Source organism: Pezoporus flaviventris, unplaced genomic scaffold, assembly GCF_033815535.1.
Source record: "Pezoporus flaviventris isolate CSIRO_AGI_PZ_B2104156 unplaced genomic scaffold, CSIRO_AGI_Pfla_v1 ptg000188l, whole genome shotgun sequence".
Taxonomy (NCBI): Eukaryota; Metazoa; Chordata; class Aves; order Psittaciformes; family Psittacidae; genus Pezoporus; species Pezoporus flaviventris.
This window is the reverse complement of record NW_026892736.1, coordinates 209,187-235,509: the sequence shown is the minus strand read 5'-3', so window position 1 is coordinate 235,509 and position 26,323 is coordinate 209,187. Positions and strand designations below refer to the sequence as shown.

Sequence of the window (26,323 nt, the reverse complement as noted above, 5' to 3'; positions counted from 1 at the left end):
TCGCTCTTCTGGTACCTTTAATACTTCATCACTAGAAACTGAACATCTGTTTTGCTTTGAGGCTTTCAGCAGTGACTCAATGTTATCTACAGTGTTGGACCACATACAATCCATAATCCTGAGGTTGGTTTGTCCCTTCCCTAGCACAGGAACGTTTCCTTTCAGGAGCAATCAGCCTGCAAAACTGTGTTTTAAAATCACCAGAGCTGGATGCAAGTGAAGGAGGAAGCACAGGTCCCAGAGAAGCTTCACCCTCAGCTGGAAACAAACCAGCAGAGACCTCAGCCTGCACATACCTGTGCCCAAAGCTCTCAGATGAGGGTGATGCAGAGCTCTCAGGCTCTGCAGAAGCTGCAGTCTCCTGCTGTGCTTACAAGAAAGCATGATAAACACACCAGCATTCAAACGGCTCCAGGGGCCCTCTCACCATGTGCACCTCCTGGAAGCAAGCCCAAAGGTTTAGCTGGGATTTAAGCCCTGCTGGTGCTCAGCAGCACGCATCACACCAGAAGTGAATGGCCAGACGTAGATGTGCAGCTTTAGAAAGAGGATGCAGCAACAGGAAATATCCCTGCACTGAGGGACCAAATTAACTTGCTGATGTAAGGCACCAGCATCCCATTAACGAGGCAGATGCTGTGCATGCACAAAGCCATGCCTGGGAGAAGGACTTCAAGGGGAACATGCACTGTGTATGCACGAGGGAAGAACCTGGACACGGTCATCATCTTGTCCTGCTGGAAGGGAAGGCATCTGTGCAATATCCAAGTGAGCTGACAAACCTTCACTGGCAAACAGCCATCTCCCCCCAGTTCCACTCTTTCAGTGAGTGTTTTCCCTGGAAGAGCACTGGACATGAAGCAAATCCAAACCAAAGCTGAGGAGCAGCACTTGGGGTGTTGGGTGAGGAGAAGCTCCCCATGATCCAGCTTCAGTGTGTGCTTGAGCTCAGAACCCCCCCTGTGTGCTGGGCTGCATCCCCAGAGCGTGAGCAGCAGCTCAGGGAGGGGATCCTGCCCCTCTGCTGTGCTCTGGGGAAGATCCCCCCTGCAGCCCTGATCCAGCTCTGGGGCAGCAGCACAAGAGGGACGTGGAGCTGTTGGAGCGAGGCCAGAGGAGGCCATGGAGATGCTGCGAGGGCTGGAGCAGCTCTGCTCTGGAGCCAGGCTGAGAGAGCTGGGCTGGGGCAGCCTGGACAAGAGAAGGCTCCTGAAGGGGAGACCTGAGAGCAGCTCCCTGTAAGCACTGGAGCTGCTCTAAGTTGTCCCCATCACCTTCTCCTCTCCAGGCTGAACAAGCCCAGCTCTCCCCAGAGATCCCATCTTCTCCCAGAACACTTCCCCGTCTCCAGCATGGACTGCTTTTGCCCAGGGATCTTCCTTCCATGACTTTATCCAGTCACCTTTTCGATTCACATAAGGTTTAAGCACCTTTCATCAAGCAGCAACAGAGCTTAACCCGTGGGGTAGAGGTGTTGGCAAACACCAACAGCACACAGGTTGGGAATGTGCCAGCAGGAGAGCACCATCAACTCCAAACCTTGTGATACCCACAGCTCACAAAGCTCCACCACGTCTTCGCCCACAGCTTTTACAGCATTAGTAAAGAGCACAACAAAGAGGCATTGCCTGAAAGGCTCCAACTGAGCTCCTCTGCAGGGAAAGAAGCAGCAGAACTGGTTTGGAAAGAGAAGAGGAAAGAAAACACAGATGAGTCTGATAACGTGTCTTAATTAATAAAGCATAAACCAGACAGGCTGGTTCAGGCTGTGTGCCCCATCTGCTCCGACCTCAGTCAGGAGCATCCCCATCCCCACAAGTGCCACTTGCATTATAGATATTCCTGTGTGCTGACAAGCCAGAGACGAGCCTTCAGCAGCCGAACCAGCACATGTGCTCCTCTACAGCCTCATCTCACGTCCTTGCGCTCTTTTCTATAGGAAAAAGGGATGAACAACAACTCATGAGTGCCCAGTGTGTAAAGCCTGGTCCTGAGACACTGAAAGGACCAAACAACAGGGTCCGGTAAGAGGTTGAGAGAGCTGAGCTGGCTCATCCTGGACAAGAGAAGGCTCCTGAAGGGGAGACCTGAGAGCAGCTCCAGTGCCTAAAGGGGCTGCAGGAAAGCTGGAGAGGGGCCTGGGACAAGGGCCTGCAGGGACAGGCCAAGGGGAATGGCTTGAACCTGCCAGAGGGGAGACTGAGATGAGCTCTTAGGCAGAAGCTCTTCCCTGTGAGGGTGCTGAGGTGCTGGCACAGGGTGCCCAGAGAAGCTGTGGCTGCCCCATCCCTGGCAGTGTTCAAGGCCAGGTTGGACACAGGGGCTTGGAGCAAGCTGCTCCAGTGGAAGGGGTCCCTGCACGTGGCAGGGGTGGAGCTGGAGGAGCTTTAAGGTCCCTTCCAACGCAAACCATCCTGTGACTCTATGATGCTCTATCACTTCATGCACGCCCAGAGCATCTGTTGGCACCTGCACCTGAGCAAACCAGCAAGAATCAGATCAGGAGAAGACAGTCTTTGCTATTCTTCATGCAGCACGAGAGCACTGGGATGGGACTGAATAAGCAATGCTCTGTTGGGAAAGCCCACACCACACCTATGATTACACACAGGCACACATCAGGCCAGAGTCCCAGCAGCCAAACAGGGAACACCAATGCTTTATTAAAGGAGAACCTTGAGTAACTCGGATGCAAACAAGCTCCTGTCCACTCGGATGCCAAATCCCTTTAGGACAAAGAGCTGCTTTCATCAAGTGCTGATCTGCAGACAGGACTGACAGGGGAAGGAGTGGGGAGGATCTGCCATTGTAGAAGCATCCTTAGCCCAAGCCTCTGAGCTCGAACTGTGGCTCTCCATAGCTCAAGGAACATAGAAACCCGGCCTGGATTGGGTTGGAAGGGAACTTAAAGCTCATCCAGCTCCAACCCCTGCCACGGGCAGGGACCCCTTCCACTAGAGCAGCTTGCTCCAAGCCCCTGTGTCCAACCTGGCCTTGAACACTGCCAGGGATGGGGCAGCCACAGCTTCTCTGGGCACCCTGTGCCAGCGCCTCAGCACCCTCCCAGGGAAGAACTTCCCTATATCCAACCCAAATCTCCCCTCCCTGAGCTGCTGCTCACGCTCTGGGGGTGCAGCCCAGCACACCGGGGAGTTCTGGGTTCAAGCACACACTGAAGCTGGGTCATGGGGAGCATCCTGTCTGACCGCTGTTCTCGCTCCAGCCCAGTTCCCATCCCCACATCCCTCAAAATCCAACAGCATTAAACAACGGGGAGCTTCTGTGTGTAAATCCCTGTTGCTACACCGGGGATCATCACACATCACAACTGCAATGTCAGAGGAACAACAAAGCAGCGATGGTGAAAACCCACAGCACAGATCTGCTCTCCAGACTTGCCTCTCAGAGCTAAACGCAGACACTCCATGTGGGTGGCTGCATCTTCATCCCAAGAAGGTCAACCAACACAGGAAGCCTCTCCTGCATTGCAATAACCAAGATCCCAGGCCAACTACTTAAAAGCAAGGACTTTTCCTCAGGAAATGGACAATCAGTTGCCAGTAGCATCCTGGAAGTCTTTGCTCTGACAAAGAACAGGCTACTTAGGAATGGAGCTAACCAGGAACAAGGAACATGCACAAAAGGCAGAAGAGACGTTGAAGTGGGACTTGCTGCCTGTGTTGGAATGGGACTGGGGGTGCAGGGGTGACCAGGGCAGCAGCCCATGCTCTGCAATAGGCACAGAAGCAAGTTTCCATGGCAGCATGCTCCTTTCAAGTCAGATGCATTAGATCATCTCATCCCCTGGAGTACGCCGTTTCCTAATGTTTTGCCCAGACCAATTTCACATGTCAAAAGCAATGGTTGGGTTTGGGGTTATTTTAACTACTTTGAGTTCCCACAGAGCCACTGGAGGATGAGGATTTGAGTCTGCTCTGTCTTTCCCATTACAACAGCAGGTCCTGCTGCAGCCTGATTACAGCATCTTGTGTCATGCAGGAGGCTGGAAGAGCAGTTTGCCTTGCAAATGGAGTTAGATTCAGGAATCCTTCAGTGCTCAGGGTTCATGTGCAATTAGAGTTAAGGGAAGAACATGCAGTCTCAAGGGAAGAGCATCTTTAGAGAAAGCCATTCCCACTGGCTTCAGACTGCTCCAAAACAGTCTTACTCCTCCTGCTTGCCATAGAATCATGGTTTGGGTTGGAAGGGACCTTAAAGCTCATCCAGTTCCAACCCCTGCCATGGGGAGGGAGACCTTCCATTAGAGCAGCTTGCTCCAAGCCCTTTCCAATGTATCCTTTTTAATCCTTTAAAGAAGAAAAACCTTCACTACATGAAGATTTTAGATGCATGGGGCAGTCTGGGGATGGACAACGTTGCCCTACCTGAATGCATGTAAAAGATCCCACAACTAACAAGGTTTGACTCCTCTTCCCAGACATCCAGGCAGGCAGCATCTTGGATTTAGCTCTTGGATAAGTGTAAGTGGAAACGAGCACTACAAGCTGGAAACATCTGGATAGAGATGTTAAACATGATAGAACTGTCGGGTCACATCTGGTTTCCACATTCTCATTTCAGCCTAACAAGAAGCAAGAGTCAGGCAGTTGGGGACACTGATTGGAGCTGGGAGATGTTCCATAGTGGGATCCTCCAAGGCAGGGTGAGTGCTTTCAGACCAAGGTTAGCAAGCTGAGCTGCCTTCCCCCATTGTCAGATGTGATCCCATATGTGCAGAAAGGAAGGAGCAGAAAAATAGCCCCCTCCAAAACACCACCTACGTCTCACACCAGCTCCCTTCTGTCACAGAACAACTCATCAGCTCTTCACACCTTCATTTCCTCTCAACACCGGAGCATCATTCTGTGGTTCTATGAATATAAAGTGCCAATATTAACGGGGAAATAGACACAGCTGCACCAAGGTTGAAGGCAGGTTATAGGACTAAAGCACTGGGCTCAGCTGTAGCATGGTCCTGGCTATCAAAGGTGACAAGGTTTAGTAGCTTGTTATTAATCACGAGTCTTCTGCAGGATGTTTTCTGCAAGGAAAACACAAAAGTGGTGCTTTTTCAGCTGCTCGTTACTTAAAGTGAGTTGGATGAGCCCCAATTCCGAGGGAAGAAATCCCTTTTGGATCAGGCAGTGGGTAAGCCGAGTGGGAAGCAGTCAGCATCGTTACACACATCAGAGCTATTCTCCAAGCCAGATACTTCAGGCTTAGAGTATAAAACCCAGTACTTGTCAATAAGGATGTGAGCTCCTTCTCTTTTGTACGTCTCCCCTTTTCCCTAGGGACAGCAGGCAGCCTTGTAGGACACAACAGGAATACCCCTGTCCCTCCCGGTGTGCAAGGCAGGCTTTGATAAATGGGAGTAGGATGGTGAGTGAAGGAAAGTTCATGGAAGAGAGCTCACAGAAGAGAGGAATATTAAAGAGCTTCAACTGAAGCCAGGCAAGACTTAACAAACAGGCACCTCTGCACTTGAAGTTGTAAGGAAGAGCCCTGCCCAGAGGAAAGAAAAACTACACATGGAAGAACAAAGCGGGCAAGTGCTTGACACAAGCGTGATTTTGTCAATGGAGATGATTTATGGAACAGCATCCTAAAAGCAAAGGATGGGAGAAAGGAGGGCAGCACAGGTACTGCCAGACCTGCTGCCTGCAGGCACCGTGTTCATGAAGTTATCACAGCCTGGTTCGTGCTGGAAGGGAGGTTAAAGCTCCTCCAGCTCCAACCCCTGCCACGAGCAGGGACCCCTTCCACTAGAGCAGCTTGCTCCAAGCCCCTGTGTCCAACCTGGCCTTGAACACTGCCAGGGATGGGGCAGCCACAGCTTCTCTGGGCACCCTGTGCCAGCGCCTCAGCACCATCCCAGGGAAGAGCTTCTGCCTAAGAGCTCATCTCAGTCTCCCCTCGGGCAGGTTCAAGCCATTCCCCTTGGCCTGTCCCTCCAGGCCCTTGTCCCAAGCCCCTCTCCAGCTTTCCTGCAGCCCCTTCAGGCACTGGAGCTGCTCTCAGGTCTCCCCTTCAGGAGCCTTCTCTTGTCCAGGCTGCCCCAGCCCAGCTCTCTCAGCCTGGCTCCAGAGCAGAGCTGCTCCAGCCTTCACAGCATCTCCATGGCCTCCTCTGGACTCTCTTGAACAGGCATTTCCAAGATCATCTTTCAGCTCTTGGCCGTGGAGATGGAGGGGCAGGATCCAAGATCCACTCACAGCAGGCAGATGAAAACAGATGCAAACAGCTTCCCTGTGTCTCGCTCCTGTGCTGCAGGACAGATCTGTGCTGAGACTCTGGCATGGCCCAGCACCACTGGCTGCAGGCAGAGCAGAGGGTGAGGAGGGGTCTGCTGCCACCCCATGTGCATGCTGGACCACTCCAGCCTGGCCCCATCAGAGCGCACAAGGACATCAGCTGAGCTGCAGCAAAGCCTGGGAGCTCCCCAAAGCCAAGCTCCTGAGGTGCCTGTTCAACATCACCGGGCTCTGAGCACAGAGAAAGCTCAGCAGAAACAAGAAGGTTTCTCTGAAGTCATCCTGGTTTGTTGCTTCCAAACCTGATACCCGCCCATGCTCGGTGCCTGCCGCTGGCACAGGAACACACTGCACTGCTGTCTGCCAGGGCACGGGGGAGAAGGGAGGGTTTGGGAGCTGGGGCTCAGAGGGAGGGAGGAAACGATCCCCCCCTGGTATAGAGGAAAGGTGTGGATGGGCTAGAGAGGGTCCAGAGAAGGGCCACAAAGATGATCCAAGGATTGGGAAGCGAGTGAGGAAAGGCTGAGAGAGCTGGGACTGTTCGGCCTGGAGAAAAGAAGGCTCAGGGAGACCTTGTCACCGTGTTCAAGTGTTTAAAGGGTGGCTACAAAGCCCATGGAGACTCCCTTTCGACAAGGAGTCCCATGGAGAAGACCAGGGATGATCTCTCCTGGGGAGATTCCGACTGGAATTCAGCTCCAGAAGAAGATGGACCAAACTCGCACTCAAATCAATTCAAGTGGTTCTTGTTAGCAAGAACAGATCTAAGCACCACACACATATTGGGTTCTTCTCCTCCATCCCATCACTCCCCAATACTCCCCAGCTTCCCACTTCTCCCCAGGGGTAGACCCAAGTGGCTCTGCAGCCCAGGTACAGCTCAGAGCCCTTATGTAGAGTCAGATCCAGGAGGGAAGTGACTTTGAGGATGTACTTCAAATGCTTTGGAAGCTTTGGAGTGGTTTATTCAGTGTTTTCACTGCTTCAAAGTAAGCCCAAGTCCCAGCTTCAGAAAGTGTACGAAATAAAAGCATCAGCAAGGAGAAACATTGATCCTAACGTAACATCCAGCACCGCAGCGGGATGGGATCAGTCGGAACCACACAGAGTGACCACAGAGGAATTAGAGCAGTCAAAGAACTGGCTGAAGAATGCTCTAGAGCTGCAGCAGGGTCACTGGAAGAGCCTCGTTCAAGAGGGGCACAAAACACCTCCATATCTTTGACAAAAGCCACTGTCACCTGATTGCTGGCCCAAAGATGGACGTTGGTAGCCCATGGACTTGTGCCACAGCACCTGCCTGAAGCCACATTGTGTCCCAAGGCTTGCTCAGCATTAGCTCCCCACAAGTCCCCAAAGGTCCCCCCTGAGCCTTCTCTTCTCCAGACTGAACCCCACAGGTCCCTCAGCTGTTCCCCATCACACTTGTGCTCCAGGCCCTGCACCAGCTCCATTGCTCTAAGAGGCATCCCAAAAGGAGCTGGGCTGCAGTTTCTCACCTCAACAGCAAAATAACCCTCCTGCAGCGAGAGGCCAGTCCTGTCAGGGAACACAAAGCTCAAGCAATGCTTTAGATCTGTAACAATGACTGTAACAGGCAAAATGGAAGAGAAATGTGGAAGTGGGGGGCTTCTTCCCCAGCCCTGGGCTTGGGACCTGCTGCTGGCAGGGCTTCTGGGAGCCTGTAAACCAGGGAATATTGCCCATGGACTCATGGAAGCTGGCTACTGAGCTGCCACCCATGCCATGCAACCCATGCCCTGCATTAGTCTGTAACTACATCACTGCAGTGAAGCAGCAGGGGAAGGAAAGGTCAATACTAAATACAAAGAAGCAGGCTTAGCTGGCCAGGAAAACCTTCTGGGATGTGAGTGGATGGTATTCCAGCAGACAGGCCTCCAGGAACTGAAATTCCCTTAAATCCATGTCATGTTTCTTGGCCTGTGGGACACTGAAGAGCCCAAAATGAAACCCCTCAATGCATCCATCATCACCCTCCCCGTGCATGAGGAGCTGTGCTAAGGGAGCTGAGGAGCTGCTCTCCACACCACATCATTCCACAGCACTTGATCTCCAAGGATCCCATGCTGGCAGCTCTGAAACCACTCTACAAAAAGGAAATCATTGCAAAGAATCCCCACAAAAGCAGCTGGGCGAGTATTGAGCAACTGCAAAGTTCCTGGCTTCCTAAAAGCAGTCCTGGTCTTGCAGCAAGTTCCAAAACCCCCATGGAATAGGTCAGTTCCTGGGCTGGACACTGAGGAGCTGCCCAGGAGCCCTGGCTGCAGGTTCCACCTGGCTATCACCAGACCTGTGTGGCTCATCTCTGAAGCACTATTTCCCCTTCCAGGACTTCCCATGCTCTTGTGCACAGGCTCCTTGTTCTCCATCCACCAAATAAGATGTTTTCAGAGTAAAAGTGCAGATTCTCGATCCTTTACATTCAAAAGGGGCTTGTTCACAGGCTGAGCTCCTTGGCTTTGTTTCATGGGGATGGAGGGGGAATGGAGATGCACGAGAGAGGAGACTGAGATGAGCTCTTAGGCAGAAGCTCTTCCCTGGGAGGGTGCTGAGGCGCTGGCCCAGGGTGCCCAGAGAAGCTGTGGCTGCCCCATCCCTGGCAGTGTTCAAGGCCAGGTTGGACACAGGGGCTTGGAGCAAGCTGCTCTAGTGGAAGGGGTACCTGCCCGTGGCAGGGGTTGGAGCTGGAGGAGCTTTAAGGTCCCTTGCAACCCAAACCAGGCTGGGATTCCAGGATGTTTTCAGCCACCCTAATTTCAAGCTGTGTCATTGTTCAGCAGGGACAGGCTGCAAACTGCAGCATCCTGCCTACAACAGCTCTTACACCTGGGACTGAACCATAATAAGAGATGATGAGCAGAAACAAGCAGAGCAGATTAAGAACTGCTAAGGTCAAGTTGGCAGCAAACAAGAGCCATGATTCTCCTTCCAGCTGCAGGGGCTTGTGTCCCACAGGAGCAAAGAACCCTCTTCTGCAAGACCCCCTGGATCTAGGTGGGAATGGAGACCAAGAGCAGGTCCAGCCAACTGGTTCAACCAACACTGACTCAAGGTTCCACTGAGAGGGAACACAGAAGCTTTGCAAAGGGGGCTGCAGCACCTCCACAGAGAAACCACCACCCTTCCTAATTCATACCTGCTCTTCAGCCTGCTGACAGCTCCCCATGCCCTCCTCCCACAGCAGTGTTGGGCAATGGGGCAGCATCAGCTGCTCCATCCCACGCTGCTCACTCAGCTGTATAGAGAGAAAAGAAGCTCCCTGGGTTCCTCTTTTCTTGCCACAAACAGGCCAAGCTGCAGCTGAGGGTTCATCCTTCCAAAGCAGCTCTCTGTGTTTCACAATTTATCTTCAGGTTTCTACATGAAGAGGGCAACATATGGGAAGTTACATAAACTCCAACACCCCCCCCCAGAATGTGCTGGATGCTGGGAGAAAAGGACAATTATCTCACACAGGCACTGAACTCAGTTTAACAAACAGCAAGGAAGGCAAAGGGTGAAGCCTCCATCACACAGGGGATAAGACACAGGAGCAAGAAGCAGTATTAGATACTCAAGCGTGATGGGGAATGGCTGAGGGACCTGGGGGGTTCAGTGTGGAGAAGAGAAGGCTCAGGGGGGACCTGATGGCTCCCTACAAGTGCCTGACAGGAGGATGGAGCCAGGAGGGGCTGGGCTTTGCTCCCAAGGAACAAGGGATGGGACAAGAGGAACCGGCCTCAAGCTGCCCCAGGGCAGGTTTAGATGGAGCTGAGGAACAATTCCTGCCCCAGAGGGTGCTCAGGCATTGGAACAGGCTGCCCAGGGCAGGGCTGCAGTCACCGTCCCTGCAAGTGTTCACACAGCGTGGAGACGAGGCCTCAGTGCCATGGGTCAGTGGTGCCCTTGGCAGTGCTGGGGTGAAGGATTCACTTGATGATATTAAAGGGCTTTCCCAACCTGGTCAACTCCATGATTTTATACCTGGGTCACAGACCTCATCTCCAGGTTCCTAACAACCCCACTCATACACAACCACTTCAGATGAAGGCAGGTACAGGAAAGCTGACCCATGAGGTGGCCAAGTGCTTCTTCTCAAAGCAGTGCTGGGTAAGAGATTCCCCACAGTCCCATGGGAAAGGCCTGTAGCTGCTCCAGATGTGCTCACCAAACGGACCTGCAGAGCCCAGCAGAGGTTTGCAATGCAAATCCACCCATTGCCCAGCAGTATGAACACAATCATTCCTCAAAGGGTTAAAATGGTGGGAAAAAGATAGGGATCTACAGATGAATGTATTGGAGGCCACTGCCTGGTGGAAAGATCCTGAAGGACTGAGTGAAGCAGACCCTAAAAGCAGGAAAACTTTACCCACAAAACCATGAAACCAAACCATGCCAGCCATGGAAACAGAATTCCCATTTCTCTTCCTAGATAACTTAAAAAAAAAAATCATTTAACCTCTCTAATCCCAGTCACAGAGCGTCTAAAACCAAGCTGCTGCCATTGAGTCAACCAAACATCCCGCCTGGCATTCCCACTGGGATGAGAATGACACGGCGACTGGGATTAAAACCATCTCTCTGTCTGTACTCAAATGGGTTTAAAGTCTCCTCAAGAGAAAGTCTGAAGGATTAGGCATGCTTTTCTATTCATTATTCATTTTAAGTCAGCTCTGTTCCTCTCTAATGCATCATTCAGGCCTAGCATCGATGGCATTAGGGTCTTTGAGGAGATGGGGTGAAGCTGCAGCACTTGGGCTGCTACAGAGAAGCAAGGGAAGAGTAAGTGTGAGCTTCCAGACAGAGACTAAGTATATAGATATACAGCACAGCAGAGAGTGGGCCTAAAGTTATACCTGTGAGCCTTCCTACAGAAGAATCATTACAGAATGGATCGAGTTGGAAGGAACCTTAAAGCTCATCCAGTTCCAAACCCTGCCATGGGCAGGGACACCTTCCACTAGAGCAGCTTGCTCCAAGCCCCTGTGTCCAGCCTGGCCTTGAGCACTGCCACGGATGGGGCAGCCACAGCTTCTCTGGGTAAGGAGTGGCCAGTTTGGAATTCAGTGAAATCCAGAGGCTCTGACACACAGCACGTGTTAAGCAATGCTGGAAAACACATGTGAAAATGTTTCTTTCCAGGCTTCTCAAACATATCCATAACAGCTTCACTCCTGGAACAAAAGGGAGATGATTATCTGTAGGCATGATAAAAGCATTATTGAGATTGTAAGGAAGGAGGGAGGTTTTCAGTGCTGTCCTGCCACACATTATCATGAGAGAGATTTACGGTACCCCAAAACCTCCAGGTTTGGAGCCAGGATATGGCCGTGCTGAGTACACAGTGCCGGGAACAACAGGCTGCCCTTTCCCAAAGCACCGCTGGAATCCTCATAAACCACTAAAATGAAGTTTGGATTTTCATAAAAGCAAATCCTGTTCTTCATATTTCTCCTCTTACTCACTAAAATGTACTTATTTGAGGGTTTCTGCCTTCTAGAAACCTCCACCAGCATCGCGACTGCAGCAACTGTCCCTTCTGCCCCTGGATTTAGCTGAGTCTTTTGGACCACCTCACCATAAGCAGCCAGACTGAGCTGTTTTTCCTGCTTTCCTTCCACTAACCCATGTCACTGCCCAGGCTGGTCACTTCTTCATCCATCTCTGAACTTCTCCTCCTGCTCCTGATCATAGGCTGGGTCTGAACCACCTGTGGCAGAGGATTTTGTGGACAGATAAGCACAGATATGGCCAATATAAAATCATGGAACGGTTTGGGTTGGAAGAGACCTTAAAGCTGATCCAGTTCCAACCCCTGCCACGGGCAGGGACACCTTCCACTAGAGCAGCTTGCTCCAAGCCCCTGTGTCCAACCTGGCCTTGAACACTGCCAGGGATGGGGCAGCCACAGCTTCTCTGGGCACCCTGTGCCAGCGCCTCAGCACCCTCACAGGGAAGAGCTTCTGCCTAAGAGCTCATCTCAGTCTCCCCTCTGGCAGGTTCAAGCCATTCCCCTTGGCCTGTCCCTACATCCCTTGTCCCAAGCCCCTCTCCAGCTTTCCTGCAGCCCCTTTAGGCACTGGAGATGCTCTAAGGTCTCCCCTTCAGTAGCCTTCTCTTATCCAGGCTGCCCCAACCCAGCTCTCTCAGCCTGGCTCCAGAGCAGAGCTGCTCCAGCCCTTGCAGCATCTCCATGGCCTCCTCTAGACTCACTCAAGCCCATCTGCCCACATTAAATGCACTGACCTCCAGGTCAATGCAGGTCCTCCCTTTCCTTGTTCTTGTTTTTAATAAATAAAGAGGAATAAACACAGACCCTTCCCAGATTTGACAAGCAACCTCTTGAGGTCACATCACTTCAGCGCTCACCTGAGAGCTCACAAGGGCAAGATGCCTATTGCAAAGGGTGAAGCGAAGTGATGCCCACTGGGAGCAAGCAGGACTTCAAGCTGGCTGCAATGCAGGTTGAAGCCAGGAACACATTTCCTGGCTGCAGAACACTCTCTGACACGTACCATGATGTAATTTGCTAACACAAATCAGTAACATCAGCCTTCAGCCAGCTGCAGTTTGTGAATGAAGGGTTTGGAATCTTCAGCCTCAATTAAGATACTGACTCTATAAACAGGGGTTTGAAAGCAAGGGATGGACCCCACACATTCCATAGGATTAGAAGAGTATCTGCTTCTCGGTCTCTGATCGCTGTTCTTCCTACCACCTGGTCAAAGTTAAAGTGTGCATGAGCAGACCATGCTCTGTAAGTGACAGAGAAGAGACACCCTGGAAGCACAGGAGGCAAGTGAGGATGGGTGGGTATCAGTTTTGAGGAGACCCTCTATAGGGGGTCAGAACACCCTCAGCTCCTTGGAGGAGAACATCCGAGCACAGACTGAGGGAGACTTCCTACCTTCAGCAGTTAAACCAGACACATCTGCTGCTCTCTGCAGCAAGGTCACTGCTGATGGGGTGGAGACCAAAGTATGCTAAACCCCTGGGGTTTAGATCATCAGAACAATAACTCAGAGAGGTTACAGAATCATAGAATCATAGAATCACAGGATGGCTGGGGATGGAAGGGACCTTAAAGCTCACCCAGCTCCAACCCCTGCCACGGGCAGGGACACCTTCCACTAGAGCAGCTTGCTCCAAGCCCCTGTGTCCAACCTGGCCTTGAACACTGCCAGGGATGGGGCAGCCACAGCTTCTCTGGGCACCCTGTGCCAGCACCTCAGCACCCTCCCAGGGAACAGCTTCTGCCTAAGAGCTCATCTCAGTCTCCCCTCTGGCAGGTTAAAGCCAGTCCCCCTTGGCCTGTCCCTGCAGGCCCTTGGCCAAAGCCCCTCTCCAAGTGTGTCATTTCAAACCCTCAGGCATGCCACGGAAGGCCGTCAGCCCGAGGGGGGCTGGTTCAACCACAGAGCAACCAGTGCTGATTGATTCACTGCTCCACCTGAATCAAGGTTTCCTGTCCCCTATTACTTAACTCAGACACACAAACTCTGCAAGCTGGAACACGCCAAACCCTGGTTTTAAGGCTGGTAAGTTGCTGCAGCGTCCCTGCAAGCTGCCTCCAATGTGCTTACATGAGCCCAACTGGGAGCTTCAAACAGTGTTTGGGACCCCCAAGTTATGAAGACAGATCTCAAACCTCCCATTTGAGCCTGCAGGCAGCTTCCACAGGCAGTCCCATATCCACACACTGGGAAGCCTGTTTCACTCACAGCGTGTCTCCTGCCAGATGGGATTTCCAAGCTAAACATCTCCCATTCCCACTGCATCCAGAGCTCAGCACTCTGGAAGAGGAGGACATGGACTCAGTGCTCACCACCTTCACCAGCAGAAATGAACCCACCAGCACTGAGGAAGGTGGCTGTGACACAACCAAGCCCACAGTACCTTCACGCCATGCTTCCCAGGCAAATGCAAGGGAAGCCAGGAAGGACACCCACACCTCCCCTTCTTCTCCAAACCCACAGGGGTTTGGGGGAGGGAAGGAATTTGGCTGCCTTCCCTGCACTACGCAAAGGAAGGGAGAACAGGGATGTCTTCCTGGAAGGACCAGAAAATAGCCTCGAGTCAGACTGTGGGGCAGGATGTGGAAGTCCTTGTCACAGCAATAAAAAGGTCTCAAGTACTTGGCCAGGGCGCCAGGAATACTCCAAGTTGATTAGAGGCAGCTTCTCACATCAGTGTGGTGGGAATGGTCTGGTTTGTTTGCTCCTCAGTGCTATCCGAGGAGGAAGGAGGTGGTGGTGGTCCATTCCCCCTCCCCGCAGACGTCCTCAGCTCCCTGCAACAGCAGAAGGTTGGAGACACCTGCACCTCCTGGGCAGACCTCAAAGCAGCTCCCAGTGCCTAAAGGGGCTACAAGAAACCTGGAGAGGGGCTTGGGACAAGGGCCTGTAGGGACAGGCCAAGGGGACTGGCTTGAACCTGCCAGAGGGGAGACTGAGATGAGCTCTTAGGCAGAAGCTCTTCCCTGGGAGGGTGCTGAGGCGCTGGCCCAGGGTGCCCAGAGAAGCTGTGGCTGCCCCATCCCTGGCAGTGTTCAAGGCCAGGTTGGACACAGGGGCTTGGAGCAAGCTGCTCTAGTGGAAGGGGTCCCTGCCTGTGGCAGGGGCTGGAACTGGATCAGCTTTAAGGTTCCTTCCAACCCAAACCACTCTGGGATTCTGTGCTTTCCTGCTCCCTCCCACCAACCTGGGATGTTTGGTCTCACATTCAGGAGGGGTGGCACAGCACAACCTGACTCACACAGCAGAGGTTCTGCTCTTCTCTACTCTTCCGAAGTCAGAGAACTCTTCTTTTCCACCCCAGGTCCAAATTGGTCCTAATTATTCCATGCAAAACGAAGTTGCTTCAACAGGAAGGAATTAGGACAACAAATTATTCTTGAATAAAGAGGACTCACTGCTGCCTAAGCAAGGTATTAAAGAGCTGTTCTCCCACATGTATTCTGGGAGAAAAGCAGTCCCCACTCCAGTCTAAAAGATTCCTAACCTCCAGCCTGTCACAGTGGCCACCAGGATGCCCTACATGACCATCACTGCCAAACTCAACCCACACTTGGTTGCTTTGACTTCCACCACTAAACTTCAGCCACAAGGACCACAGTACCACATGTGTAGCCACAGCAAAGGGGGTTTCATAGCCACAAGTGGTGCTCTCAGTTAGGTGAGGTTTGGGGCAAGGAGGGAAGGGGGACACAGGCAGCCTAAAGTGGGGTTTGCCATGATGGAGACACAACCCTCAATCCCACCAGAGTCATCATGAGGCATCACCTCCCACCTCTGCTTCCCAGCCTCAAACCAGTTCAACATGGAGCAGCAAGGACACGCAGGGCCACACAGACTACAGCTCCAGGAGCAACTGGTGGGTTACAAAGCAGCCACGTGGGTTGTACCAGAGCAAAAGGGTTTCCATGATGAGAAGTAAGCACTCGTGATGAAAGCCACTCGACCCGCTCCTAAAAGCTGGAGACATCAGGGAGAACAGGATCAGATCAGCCCCTGGCTATATCCAGGACCAGCTGCTTCCAAGGAAGAGGCAAGAAATCACTCTGGACAGTTAGGGAATCGCTTTGCTTATGGGTAAATCTCTTCCTAAGCCCTTCAGACAGTGATTAAGCACAACGGTTCATAGCCCATGTATTAAATATTAATCCTCCCTAATGTGAGTGCCGATGTTCCGGTTATCCGGTTCGGATAACCACATGCCCCCAACAACCCGTTCCTTTTCCAGCTCAAACCACATAAACACCATGTACAAACCCAGCAGCATTTTGTGATCCAGCTACAGGAGAGCTGTGATCGTCTCCTTGCCCTCTGAGCTTTGAAGCAAACCAGAAGCAGGAGGGAAAGAGTTAAGAGCAGGGAGATGAATCAGCCCATTCTATCAACACGGACATTTCTGACCTCTTCCCATTAGTGTTTCATAGGACCACAGAGCGGTTTGGGTTGGAAGGGAGTTTAAAGCTGATCCAGTTCCAACCCCTTCCACGGGCAGGGACACCTTCCACTTAGAGCAGCTTGCTCCAAGCCCCTGTGTCCAACCTGGCCTTGAACACTGCCAGGGATGGGGCAGCCACAGCTTCTCTGGGCACCCTGTGCCAGCGCCTCAGCACCCTCCCAGGGAAGAGCTTCTGCCTAAGAGCTCATCCCAGTCTCCCCTCTGGCAGGTTCAAGCCATTCCCCCTTGCTCCTTTCTGCCCCCAGGCTCCAGAGATGCCTATGGACCTGGTCTCATCCAAATCATTTCCATCACAAGAGGAAAGTCCAGGATTTGGTTTATTTCAAGAGGAAAACGTGATCTGTGAATGAGACCACATTGGCCGACCTCCTTCCCTTCCAACACCAAGAATAAAGGACCACCAGCATCTTGAGCATCCACCATGCTGCTCCCAACCCTATGGAAGCACATGAAATACCCCACCCCATGCTCCCTGGTGTTCCCTGTGATCGGGATGCAGACACAGAAGGTTTGGAGGAGAACAGATGTAGGAGGAGACAGGGAGAGAGGGAATTCAAACAACTCTTCCACAAGGATGTTGATGTTGGACTTGGCCCAACATCCCGGCTCGGCACAGAACATTGGTTATTTGAGAGGGACGTTTCAGTATCCCCTAAGCTTGAAACCAATCCAGTTGCACCAGAGCCAGGGATGCCCCTGGAAACGGGAAGCATCCATTTTCAACACCTCCCAGTATCCCCCCCATTGCTTTAACCAATGGTTTGTATAAAGACCAGGCAAAAAAAAAACCTGGAATTTCCTGCCCCCCGAAAGCTCTCCAGTGGGAATGCAGATGAACACATGGAGGGGGAACATGGCAGGACCAGCACCTCCAGGCCACAGTGAAGCTGTGGTCCATGTTCCCCCCAAAGCATCCTCACCTCAACCACAGCAGACACCTGGGGGAGCTGGCAGTGCCACAGCCATCCCTGGGCTCCCTTCCTCATCCGAGAACCCATTTCCCACCCTCACCATAGGAATAACGGCTGGAGTCAGCATCTGATTCCTGGTGGAGCCAGACATTAATCCTCCTTGTGAATCCGAACGCAGACACCCCTCGCACCTCCTTCCCCACCACAGCAGCAACACGAATCAGAGTAAAGATCAAAACCACCTTTCCCTTGTACAGGAGAGGAAAGATCCCTATTTTCCATGCACCCTGCATGCCGGCAGCAAGCTCCCCCCAGCCAGGAGCAGGCAGAGAAGGGATGAGTAATTCCTGCAGAGAGCGTCCTGTGAACAAGCAAAGTAAATTCCTGAGGCTCTCGGGAAGGAGCCACCGCTCCTTGCGAAACTTCCCAGCTGGAACCTCCTAGCCAAAGAGGCAGAAAGCATCGGTTTTCCCTCCTCCAGCAAGCACAGGGGCTGGGATTCCTTTCAGGACACTCTTTGGATTTTCATGTCAGTCCATATTTAGCAGGAGGCAAAAAAAAAAAGCCTCCCTTCCTTCCTGTCACATTTTCCACCCTTGATGACATCCAAGAGCAGAAATAAGCAGGAGCTGGCCGAGGAGGGAGGATGGATCTACCCGAGCGTGGGAGAGCCAGGAGCACGGCAGCTTGTAGGTTCCCATTCGGGATGTGTGGATACAGCTGGATGAGGAGGGGACACAGCCCTCAGTGTCCCCTTCAGTGCTCCAGCTTGGAGCATCTCCCTAAGGAACAGAACAGGGATGGAGCCGGGCCACGAGCCCAATGGTCTTAGCACAGGCCAAGAGCTGCTGAGCAGCTCCATGGGTCCATGAGGGCAGTCGGTGGGTCAGCTGCTTATGGGGGGGATCAGTTGGAACCCCATGTCCTGAGTGATGGTGTCCATGGGGCTGGTGATCCTGAGAGAGGAGGAAGAGGAGGAAGAGGAGGAAGAGGAGGAAGAGGAGGAAGAGGAGGAAGAGGAGGAAGAGGAGGAAGAGGAGGAAGAGGAGGAAGAGGAGGAAGAGGAGGAAGAGGCATCTGGTGATCCCAGGATCCAACCCATGTGCCAGATGCCGGGTGTGTGAGCAGAGTGCCCAGCTCGGATCCCCCCCCCGTGTGTGTGGGGGGGCTGTCGCGACCCCACTATCGCCGTTCACTATTGATCATTATCATTAACTAATAAAGCCCACAATGCCGGGGGGGGGGGGTAACGCCACACGGACACCCCCAGGCCGGGCCCCGCGCCCAGCCCGTCGCCATAACAACGCCAGGCTGTTCCCGCCGCCGCCCCCCGGGCGCTCCCTCACCTGCAGGGCCGCTCCTCCGCCCTCGCTGGCTCTCGCCGCCGTCCAACCGCTCCGGTGCCGCCGCGGCCGGCCGCGACCATGGACGCCGCGCCGGGAGAAGGGCGCGGGGGTCGGGAAGAAGGGAAGGGAAGGGGGAAAGAAGGGGAAGGGAAAGAAGGGAAGGGAGAGGGGAAGGGGGGAAAGGCCCCGCCGCCCCTCAGAGCCCCGCCGCGGGGCTGCCGGCCCTCAGCGGCGCCCCCGCCGCCGCCCGCCCGCTCCCGCCGCCGCCGCCGCTGCCGCCATGGTGCGGCTCCATGCAGGGCGCGCTGCGCTGACAGAGCGGGGCGGGACGAGGGGCGGGCACACGCAGGACGTTCCCGGTGCGCTGCTGCCCCCTGCCGCCACCGGGTGAGGGCCGGGCCCGCCCCGTTGCCACCGGGTGAGGGCCGGGCACGGAACCGCCGCCCCGTCGAGGAGAGGGCAGGCACTTCCCGCCCTCGCCTCACAGCGCCTGCCAATCACCGCGACGGGCTTGGTCGGCCACCAATCAGCGGCGGCGAAGCGAGGGGTGGGCGGGCTTAGAGCCGTGCCCACAGCGCGTAGCGGAGGCGGCGGGCGCAGGTAGGGGCTGTGAGGGGAGGGTGGTGTCGGTGTATCCCGGTGTATCCCATCGAATTCCATTCGATCCGATACCTCAGTCCGCCGAGCAGGGGGTCCCGGCGGTGGTTTGAGGTTTATTTCCAGCACAGCCGTTCCCAGAGCTCCCGTGGGAGCAGGCAGGCCCGGCGGGGCGGGTTTCCCTTTCCCCTTCCTGCGGTTCCTCCTTCCTTTGCTGCTTCAGGGGTCAGCCTCGTCGCCCTCGGCCTTGGCCTTGTCCCCCTTGGCCTGGCGTGACCCTCGCGCTGCTCCTGTCGCGATATTGTCACGAGAACGCAGTGGGATCCATCCGGCTGCAGCAGGCATGAGGATAAACAGGGGCTGGACAGCAGCCAGAGGGAGGCTGGGTTGCAAAAACAGAGTCGAGAGTTCAGCTTGAAACTGAGAGTTTCCTCTTTGTGTGTTTTCCACTCTGGATTTCCCCCTGCGCCGGTTGCCGCCACGGGGAGGCTGAGCGCTGAGGGACCAAGCTCCGTGGAAAAGCCTGAGCTCCCATGGAAAAGCCTGAGCTCCTATGGAAAAGCTGAGCATTGCCAGCAGCCCTGCACTCCAGTTAAGTGTCTCTCTCTCAGCAGGTGCTGAGCCAGGATGGGCTTTGCCGAAGAGAAAGTGTACGACTACATTATGAGAAACCTCAGGAATTTCAGAAACATCCGTGTGGCGACGCTGGCTGATTCCCTGAGCTGCCTCACTGATGCTGACAGAGTAAGTGCCTGCTTTCCTGAGTTCCTGCTGGGCTCCTTCCACAGCAGGTGAGGAGGCCATGAGGATGGTCAGGGGCTGGAGCACCTCCCATATGAAGAGAGGCTCAGAGCGTTTGGGCTGTTCAGCCTGGAGAAGAGAAGGCTGCATGGAGACCTCAGAGCAGCTTCCAGTATCTGAAGCGGGCTACAGGGATGCTGGAGAGGGACTCTTCATTCGGGCCTGGAGGGCCAGGCCAAGGGGAATGGCTTTAACCTGCCAGAGGGGAGACTGAGATGAGCTCTTAGGCAGAAGCTCTTCCCTGTGAGGATGCTGAGGCGCTGGCACAGGGTGCCCAGAGAAGCTGTGGCTGCCCCATCCCTGGCAGTGTTCAAGACCAGGTTGGACACAGGGGCTTGGAGCAAGCTGTTCCAGTGGAAGGTGTCCCTGCCCGTCGCAGGGGTTGGAGCTGGGTGAGCTTTAAGGTCCCTTCCATCATAAACCAGTCTGGGATTCTATAATAGAGCTCAGGCAACATACACCCACCCCACCTCTTAAGTCAGACCCTCTCTTAGCTCCCTTTATGTGGTTTATTCAGGATGAGCTCCATGCCCGGGAGGAAGCACGAGGCAGCCAGGCCACTGTCTACAAGTTCTATCAGTACCTGAAGTGCCGGCAGGGCTGGGTGAGGGACCTCATCGAGGCGCTGCGCCAGAACAACGCCGGGGACCTGGCAGATGAGCTGCAGCATGTGTACGACTCCTGGCAACGCTGTAGGTAGCCTCAGTGTCCTTGGAGGCTGGCCTGGGGGTCTGGGGGACATGAGGATCCGAACCACATGTCCTGGTGTCTGATCTCTCCCTGCACTGGCTTCCTGGGGGTGTCTGAGTGTCCCCAGGGATGTCCATCACCCTGGTGATGTCGCTAAGAATGATGGGGTCCTTGTTTGAAGGAAGAACCTTGGGAGGAGATGGAAGGATGAATGAAGGGGTGCTGTGGGATTGGGACAGAGCAGGAGCATGTGAGGGGCTGCCTCAGCCCCATGCTCATCCTTTGCCTCGTTGGCGTTTCCCTCAGTGTCCATGCTCACAAACCACCTTGGTTCCTCCAGGTCCCCCAGCTCCCCCAGCTGCCTCCTCCCCTCCTGCAGCCAGCAATGCCCGTCCCACTGTCACCTCCACCGCGGTCCAGACACTGTCCCCAGCTCCCGACCCTGCTCCGGGTGTCCCGTTGGCTGAGCAGCCACACCGAGACCTGCCCGGTGCTGCCACCACCACAAGCACGGACCTGGATGCCAGGATGCCATTGCAGGAATCAGTGAGTGTGACGTGTCAGATGGGGGTACAAAAGTCCCTTTTGGACCAGAGCTATGTGGTAAGAGGAGCCCATGGTAGGGCCTTGCTTGTGCAGGGATATCCCAAGCAGCCTCGTGCTGCTGATCATTGCTGCACCTGGTAACTTACACCCTATAACTGGAGTTATAGGCTGGAGCAGCTCTGCTCTGGAGCCAGGCTGAGAGACCTGGGCTGGGTCAGCCTGCAGAAGAGAAGGCTCCTTAAGGGGAGATCTTAGAGCAGCTTCAGTGCCAAAAGGGGCTACAGGAAACCTGGAGAGGGGCTTTGGACAAGGGCCTTTAGGGACAGCCCAAGGGGAATGGCTTTAACCTGCCAGAGGGGAGACTGAGATGAGCTCTTAGGCAGAAGCTCTTCCCTGGGAGGGTGCTGAGGCGCTGGCACAGGGTGCCCAGAGAACCTGTGGCTGCCCCATGCCTGGCAGTGTTCAAGGCCAGGTTGGACACGGGCTTGGAGCAAGCTGCTCTAGTGGAAGGGGTCCCTGCCCGTGGCAGGGGTTGGAACTGGAGGAGCTTTAAGGTCCCTTCCAGCACAAACCATTCTATGGTTTCCTTCCAGCTCCCCAAAATCCTGCAGCAAGAGACGCCCCAGCTGCCCCTGCCTAGGAGCACAACCCATGATGGAGTGAGCACTGGGCACAGCGCTGAGGGGTATCACTGTCACCCCACTGAGGACATGCAGGCACCAGCGGGGACCCCTGGGACAGGCACCATGTCTGTGCCTTCAGCTGTGCCCAGCGAGTGTGGCCGGGACTGGCTGAGCCGCCCACAGCACCCGGTGTGTGTGGACAACGGATGCTTTGGAAATGCCAACCACCTGCATCGTGGTATACCAGGCTTGGGCCTGGGCAGGTCTCATCCATCACGGGATGCAGAGGCTGCTCACAGCCCCCGGCAGCCCAGGAATGAGCCCCAGGAGGACTCATACGCCTCCATTGAGTCACCCCCGAAACTGGAGGAGGCCACTCGCAGCGGGGAGATGCAGCCCCTGAAGTCGCTGCCCCAAAACCAGGCTGTGTCTGTCCCAGAGCATGGTGAGCACCTGGGAAGCTTCGTGGATGTGCACAGCCCCCTCCTCGTACAGCAGCAGTTTGATGCGGAGCAGAAGCTGGTCGGGATGCTGGGAGAGCACGGAGGAGGTGGAGGTGGGTTTCCTGCCTGGCAGAGCCATGTAGCAACTGTGGTGCTGCTGGATATTCTTCACTACAGGAGAGCCATTGAGGTTCTGGAGTGGGGCCAGAGAAGGGCAGTGGAGCTGGTGCAGGGCCTGAAGCACAAGTGTGATGGGGAACGACTGAGGGTCCTGGGGGGTTCAGTCTGGAGAAGAGAAGGCTCAGGGGGACCTGATGGCTGCCTACAAGTGCCTGACAGGAGGATGGAGCCAGGAGGGGCTGGGCTCTGCTCCCAAGGAACAAGGGATGGGACAAGAGGAACCGGCCTCAAGCTGCCCCAGGGCAGGTTTAGATGGAGCTGAGGAACAATTCCTGCCCCAGAGGGTGCTCAGGCATTGGAACAGGCTGCCCAGGGCAGGGCTGGAGTCACCGTCCTTGCAAGTGTTCAAAAACAACCTCCTCATCTCTAGGAGTATCCTATTGCAGCATCCTTGAAGAATAGCAAGCCTCTTGAACAAAAGTTGTGAACACAATACCTTTTGTTTTCTCTCTAGCAAACACTTGGACCCACTCTATGCCCAGAGACACTTCCCCATCCTGTGACAGCTCTGTGAAGCCTAGACAAGAGAATAAAATGCCCACGGGGGTGACAGCCACCAGCACCCCTTCCATGCCACTGAAGGAGCACGTAGGTGACCTTTCCCATTACTACTTGCTTTCATTCACGTCCCTTGTGAACTCCCCGGACTGGGAGGTGTTCTGCTGCAGTGTCAGGTTTTGGGCTGCTGGTGAGTTCATTCAGGGCTTTTCCCCACTGTGTTCCTATTGCTCCTGTATTCTGGAGCATGGGAGAAGGGAGCCAGAGCTGGTGGGGCTTTGGCTCCTCATATCCCTCCTTGAATTGCCCGTCAGTGTCCAGCCTTGCAGCTGCCTCTTTCCACCACTCTCCTTGCTGCTGATCTTCCTTTCTGCTTCCTCCCTTCATCCATTTTTGCTTCCTTTCTTTTTTAATTCGTTTCCCTCCTGCCTTCCTTTTTCCCCCCTTCCTTCCTTTCACCCCCTTTCTTTCATTTTCCCCCTTTCCTTCTGTTTCCCCACTTTTCTTTCTTCCTTTCCCCCTTTCCTTCCGTTTCCCCACTTTTCTTTCTTCCTTTCCCCCTTTCTTCCTTTCCCCCTTTCTTCCTTTCCCCCCTTTCTTCCTTCCCCCTTTCTTCCTTTCCCCCTTTCTTCCTTTCCCCCTTCCTTCCTTTCCCCCATTCCTTCCTTTTCCCCCTCTTCCTTCCTTCCCCCCTTCCTTCTTTCCTTCCCCCCTTCCTTTCTTTTTCCCCCCTTCCTTTTTTCCCCCCATTCCTTCCTTTTTACCCACTCTTCCTTCCTTCCCCCCCTTCCTTCCTTCCCCCCCTTCCTTCCTTGCCCCCCCTTCCTTCCTTGCCCCCTCTTCCTTCCTTGCCCCTTCCTTTGTTCCTTTTCTTCCCTTAACTCCCCCAGTCCCAAAGGCTCCGTGGAGCCCTGTTCACTCTTCCAGCCCCACTCACTACCCATGGCCCAGGCTCGCTGTCAGCAGCTGGTGATGTGGTTGCTGGGCACTGAAGTGGGCTTGTCGTGTCACATATGTACCCAAGACCAGCCAAATGGGTGCTTCCCATGGCACCCAGCTGCTCTGCTTGTCTCCCACAGGTGCTCCCGGCCTCTGCGGACCATCTCCTGGACACAGCTGCTGCAGGAAGCATATCTGGGAGGGCATTCCACCGGGTGAGCTCTGCCACCACCATCTGGGCATCCTGCAGCAATGTGGAGGGGGACGTGGAGCCCAGCAAGCTGGGTGTCCTCCTCTCCATGGCTGGGGACAGCCCAGAAGCAAGTGGCAGATGCCTCAGTGGCCCCTGTTCCAGTGTGTCCAGCAGCCTCACCTTCAGGAGTGACCCTCTCTTGATAAGCACAGAGAGCTCCAGCTCAGGAGAAGCACTGCCCAGAGTCTCATTAGGATGCCCAGCACCAGAACCTGGGGAAGAGGCATCAGCTGGAGCAAGCAGAGACTCTCATCCACTTCCAAGCTGGAGCAGCACCCATGAGGTCTATGTGGAGCATCACCCCAGCGTCCAGCTTGAGGCTGGCAACGACTTCCAAGACAGAGCCAATCCCACTGGAAACTTAGGTTTTAACTCTGTGACCAGGTTGTCTCAGGGCAGCGACCTCTCAAGTGACAGCAACTGGCCATCCCGGTCATACCTCATCCCAACTGTGGGCATCGCTGCGATTTCAGTGCTGGCATTCCTGGTGTGCACTCGATGGCAGAAGTGAGGGTCACTCAGCAGGTCCTCTTCATGGCAGGGATTTGGCCAACACATCTGAAGCCTAAGGAGCAGCAGTGGGGATGGTAGGGATGTTGTTAAATCTATTTCTGGAAGGTTCTGCTGGAAGAGACCTTCATTGGATGATGCTGTTGGGTTCTAGTCTGTTTCTCCTGTTTCCCAACCATATTCTTATCTGTAGCCTTCTCCTTTTACACCCGTAGGGAGGGTCTTGCTCAGGGAGTGATCCCTTAAGTCAAAAATGAAAGGCCTCATGGTGATGCTCCACATCTTCCTTGTTTGGTCCCAGGGAAATGTGTCCTGGTGGTCCAAAGGGTGACCCACCTTGCCCGTGGTCCCTCCACGCAGTGTGTAAAAGTGGACCCGATTCTGTTGGCTTTGGTCTTCCTAGCTTGAAAACAAGCCTGAGGGTCTGTGCAGTGGCCTTCACCAGGTGCCTCATGTTGAATTTGCCTTACTGAAACCTCATGGCTCTGCTGCAGGGACCTTTGCTTGTCTCTGCTGGGGATGAAGCTGAGGGTCAGAAAAGAGCCACATCTAACCAGCTTTGTATCATAGCATTATATCATAGAATGGTTTGGGCTGGAAAGGACCTTAAAGCTCCTCCAGCTCCAACCCCTGCCACAGGCAGGGACCCCTTCCACTAGAGCAGCTTGCTCCAAGCCCCTGTGTCCAGCCTGGCCTTGAACACTGCCAGGGATGGGGCAGCCACAGCTTCTTTGGGCGCCCTGTGCCAGCGCCTCAGCACCCTCACAGGGAAGAGCTTCTGCCTAAGAGCTCATCTCAGTCTCCCCTCTGGCAGGTTCAAGCCATTCCCCTTGGCCTGTCCCTGCAGGCCCTTGTCCCAAGCCCCTCTCCAGGTTTCCTGTAGCCCGTTTAGGCACTGGAGCTGCTCCAAGGTCTCCCTGGAGCCTTCTCCAGGCTGAACAAGCCCAGTGTGTGGATGTAGTGCTTCGGGACATGGGTTAGTGGTGGCCTTGGCAGTGCTGTGTTAACACTTGTACTTGATCTTAAAGGTCCGTTTCAACTTGGTTGATTCTATGATTCTCCACATGCTTTCTGCATGATTTGAGGACACCTATGAGATCCCAAACCGGCAGCATCTGTACCAGGGCCCTTTTCTCTGCTGCTTTACTTGCCTGTAACATCCTTCACATATTTTCCTGCTACTTCTCAGTAGTGTCTGTTGCCTCTTCACATCAGATCACTTGTGAAACACTGGATTTGTCACCCCTTAGGTTCAGTTTTCTGCTGTGAAGTGCTGGCATCTTCGCAGTTAATGTAGCACTTTAAGCATCCTCAGCAGGTGAATCTGCAGGAGGGAACTTGAACTCGTGTCCTTGACACCTTCAACAAAGACAAAAAGCCTTTTACTAACTGTAATAAAACCATTTGTCACTTCACAGTCCACTTGTGAGGTTCCACATGTGTGTTTGTATCAGCAAGGGGATGGAGCTCAGCTTCTTTTTTATGGAGCCTATAGAGCAAAGAAATGTATATGGAGAAGATGGTTGGAGAATTAAATCACCTCACTTGGCTTCTCAGGGAATGGAAGCCACAAAGAAAGATCCATCCAGCCTGTAGATGGATTTACAGTGGGCTCTCAGTGACATGGGTTAATGGTGGCCTTGGCAATGCTGGGATAATGATTGGACTTGATGATCTTAAAGGTCTTTTCCAACCTGGTTGATTCCATGATTCCTCTGCGTTTTGGGGAGAGGGTTGCAGCAGTTCATACGCATTGGGATTCC

General features: G+C 54.1%; 2 protein-coding genes across 5 annotated transcripts in view; one reads left to right on the top strand and one right to left on the bottom strand.

Annotated features, from left to right (window-relative positions):
- Nucleotides 1–18,752, bottom strand: part of PTPRA (protein tyrosine phosphatase receptor type A) — a 112,533-nt gene extending 93,781 nt beyond the window's left edge. Inside the window, exon 1 of the mRNA XM_061440960.1 lies at nucleotides 18,481–18,752. The gene's annotated coding sequence lies outside the window, so the exon portion shown is untranslated. The remainder of the gene's footprint in view (nucleotides 1–18,480) is intronic.
- Nucleotides 18,753–18,944: 192 nt separating this feature from the next.
- On the top strand, nucleotides 18,945–25,980 carry LOC133262071 (uncharacterized). 4 transcript variants are annotated; one of them, XM_061440979.1, is made up of 7 exons: nucleotides 18,945–19,080; nucleotides 19,689–19,821; nucleotides 20,396–20,570; nucleotides 20,909–21,114; nucleotides 21,708–22,293; nucleotides 22,815–22,948; nucleotides 23,938–25,980. In XM_061440979.1, the coding sequence occupies exons 2-7, from the start codon at nucleotides 19,705–19,707 to the stop codon at nucleotides 24,559–24,561; spliced, it is 1,842 nt and encodes a 613-aa protein (XP_061296963.1). In that variant the 5' UTR covers nucleotides 18,945–19,080; nucleotides 19,689–19,704; the 3' UTR covers nucleotides 24,562–25,980. The 4 variants fall into 4 exon arrangements, with proteins under 4 accessions (XP_061296963.1, XP_061296962.1, XP_061296964.1 ...); XM_061440978.1 differs by having other exon boundaries at nucleotides 18,973–19,080; nucleotides 19,301–19,821; XM_061440980.1 differs by having other exon boundaries at nucleotides 18,985–19,080; nucleotides 19,692–19,821.
- Nucleotides 25,981–26,323: the final 343 nt, after the last annotated feature.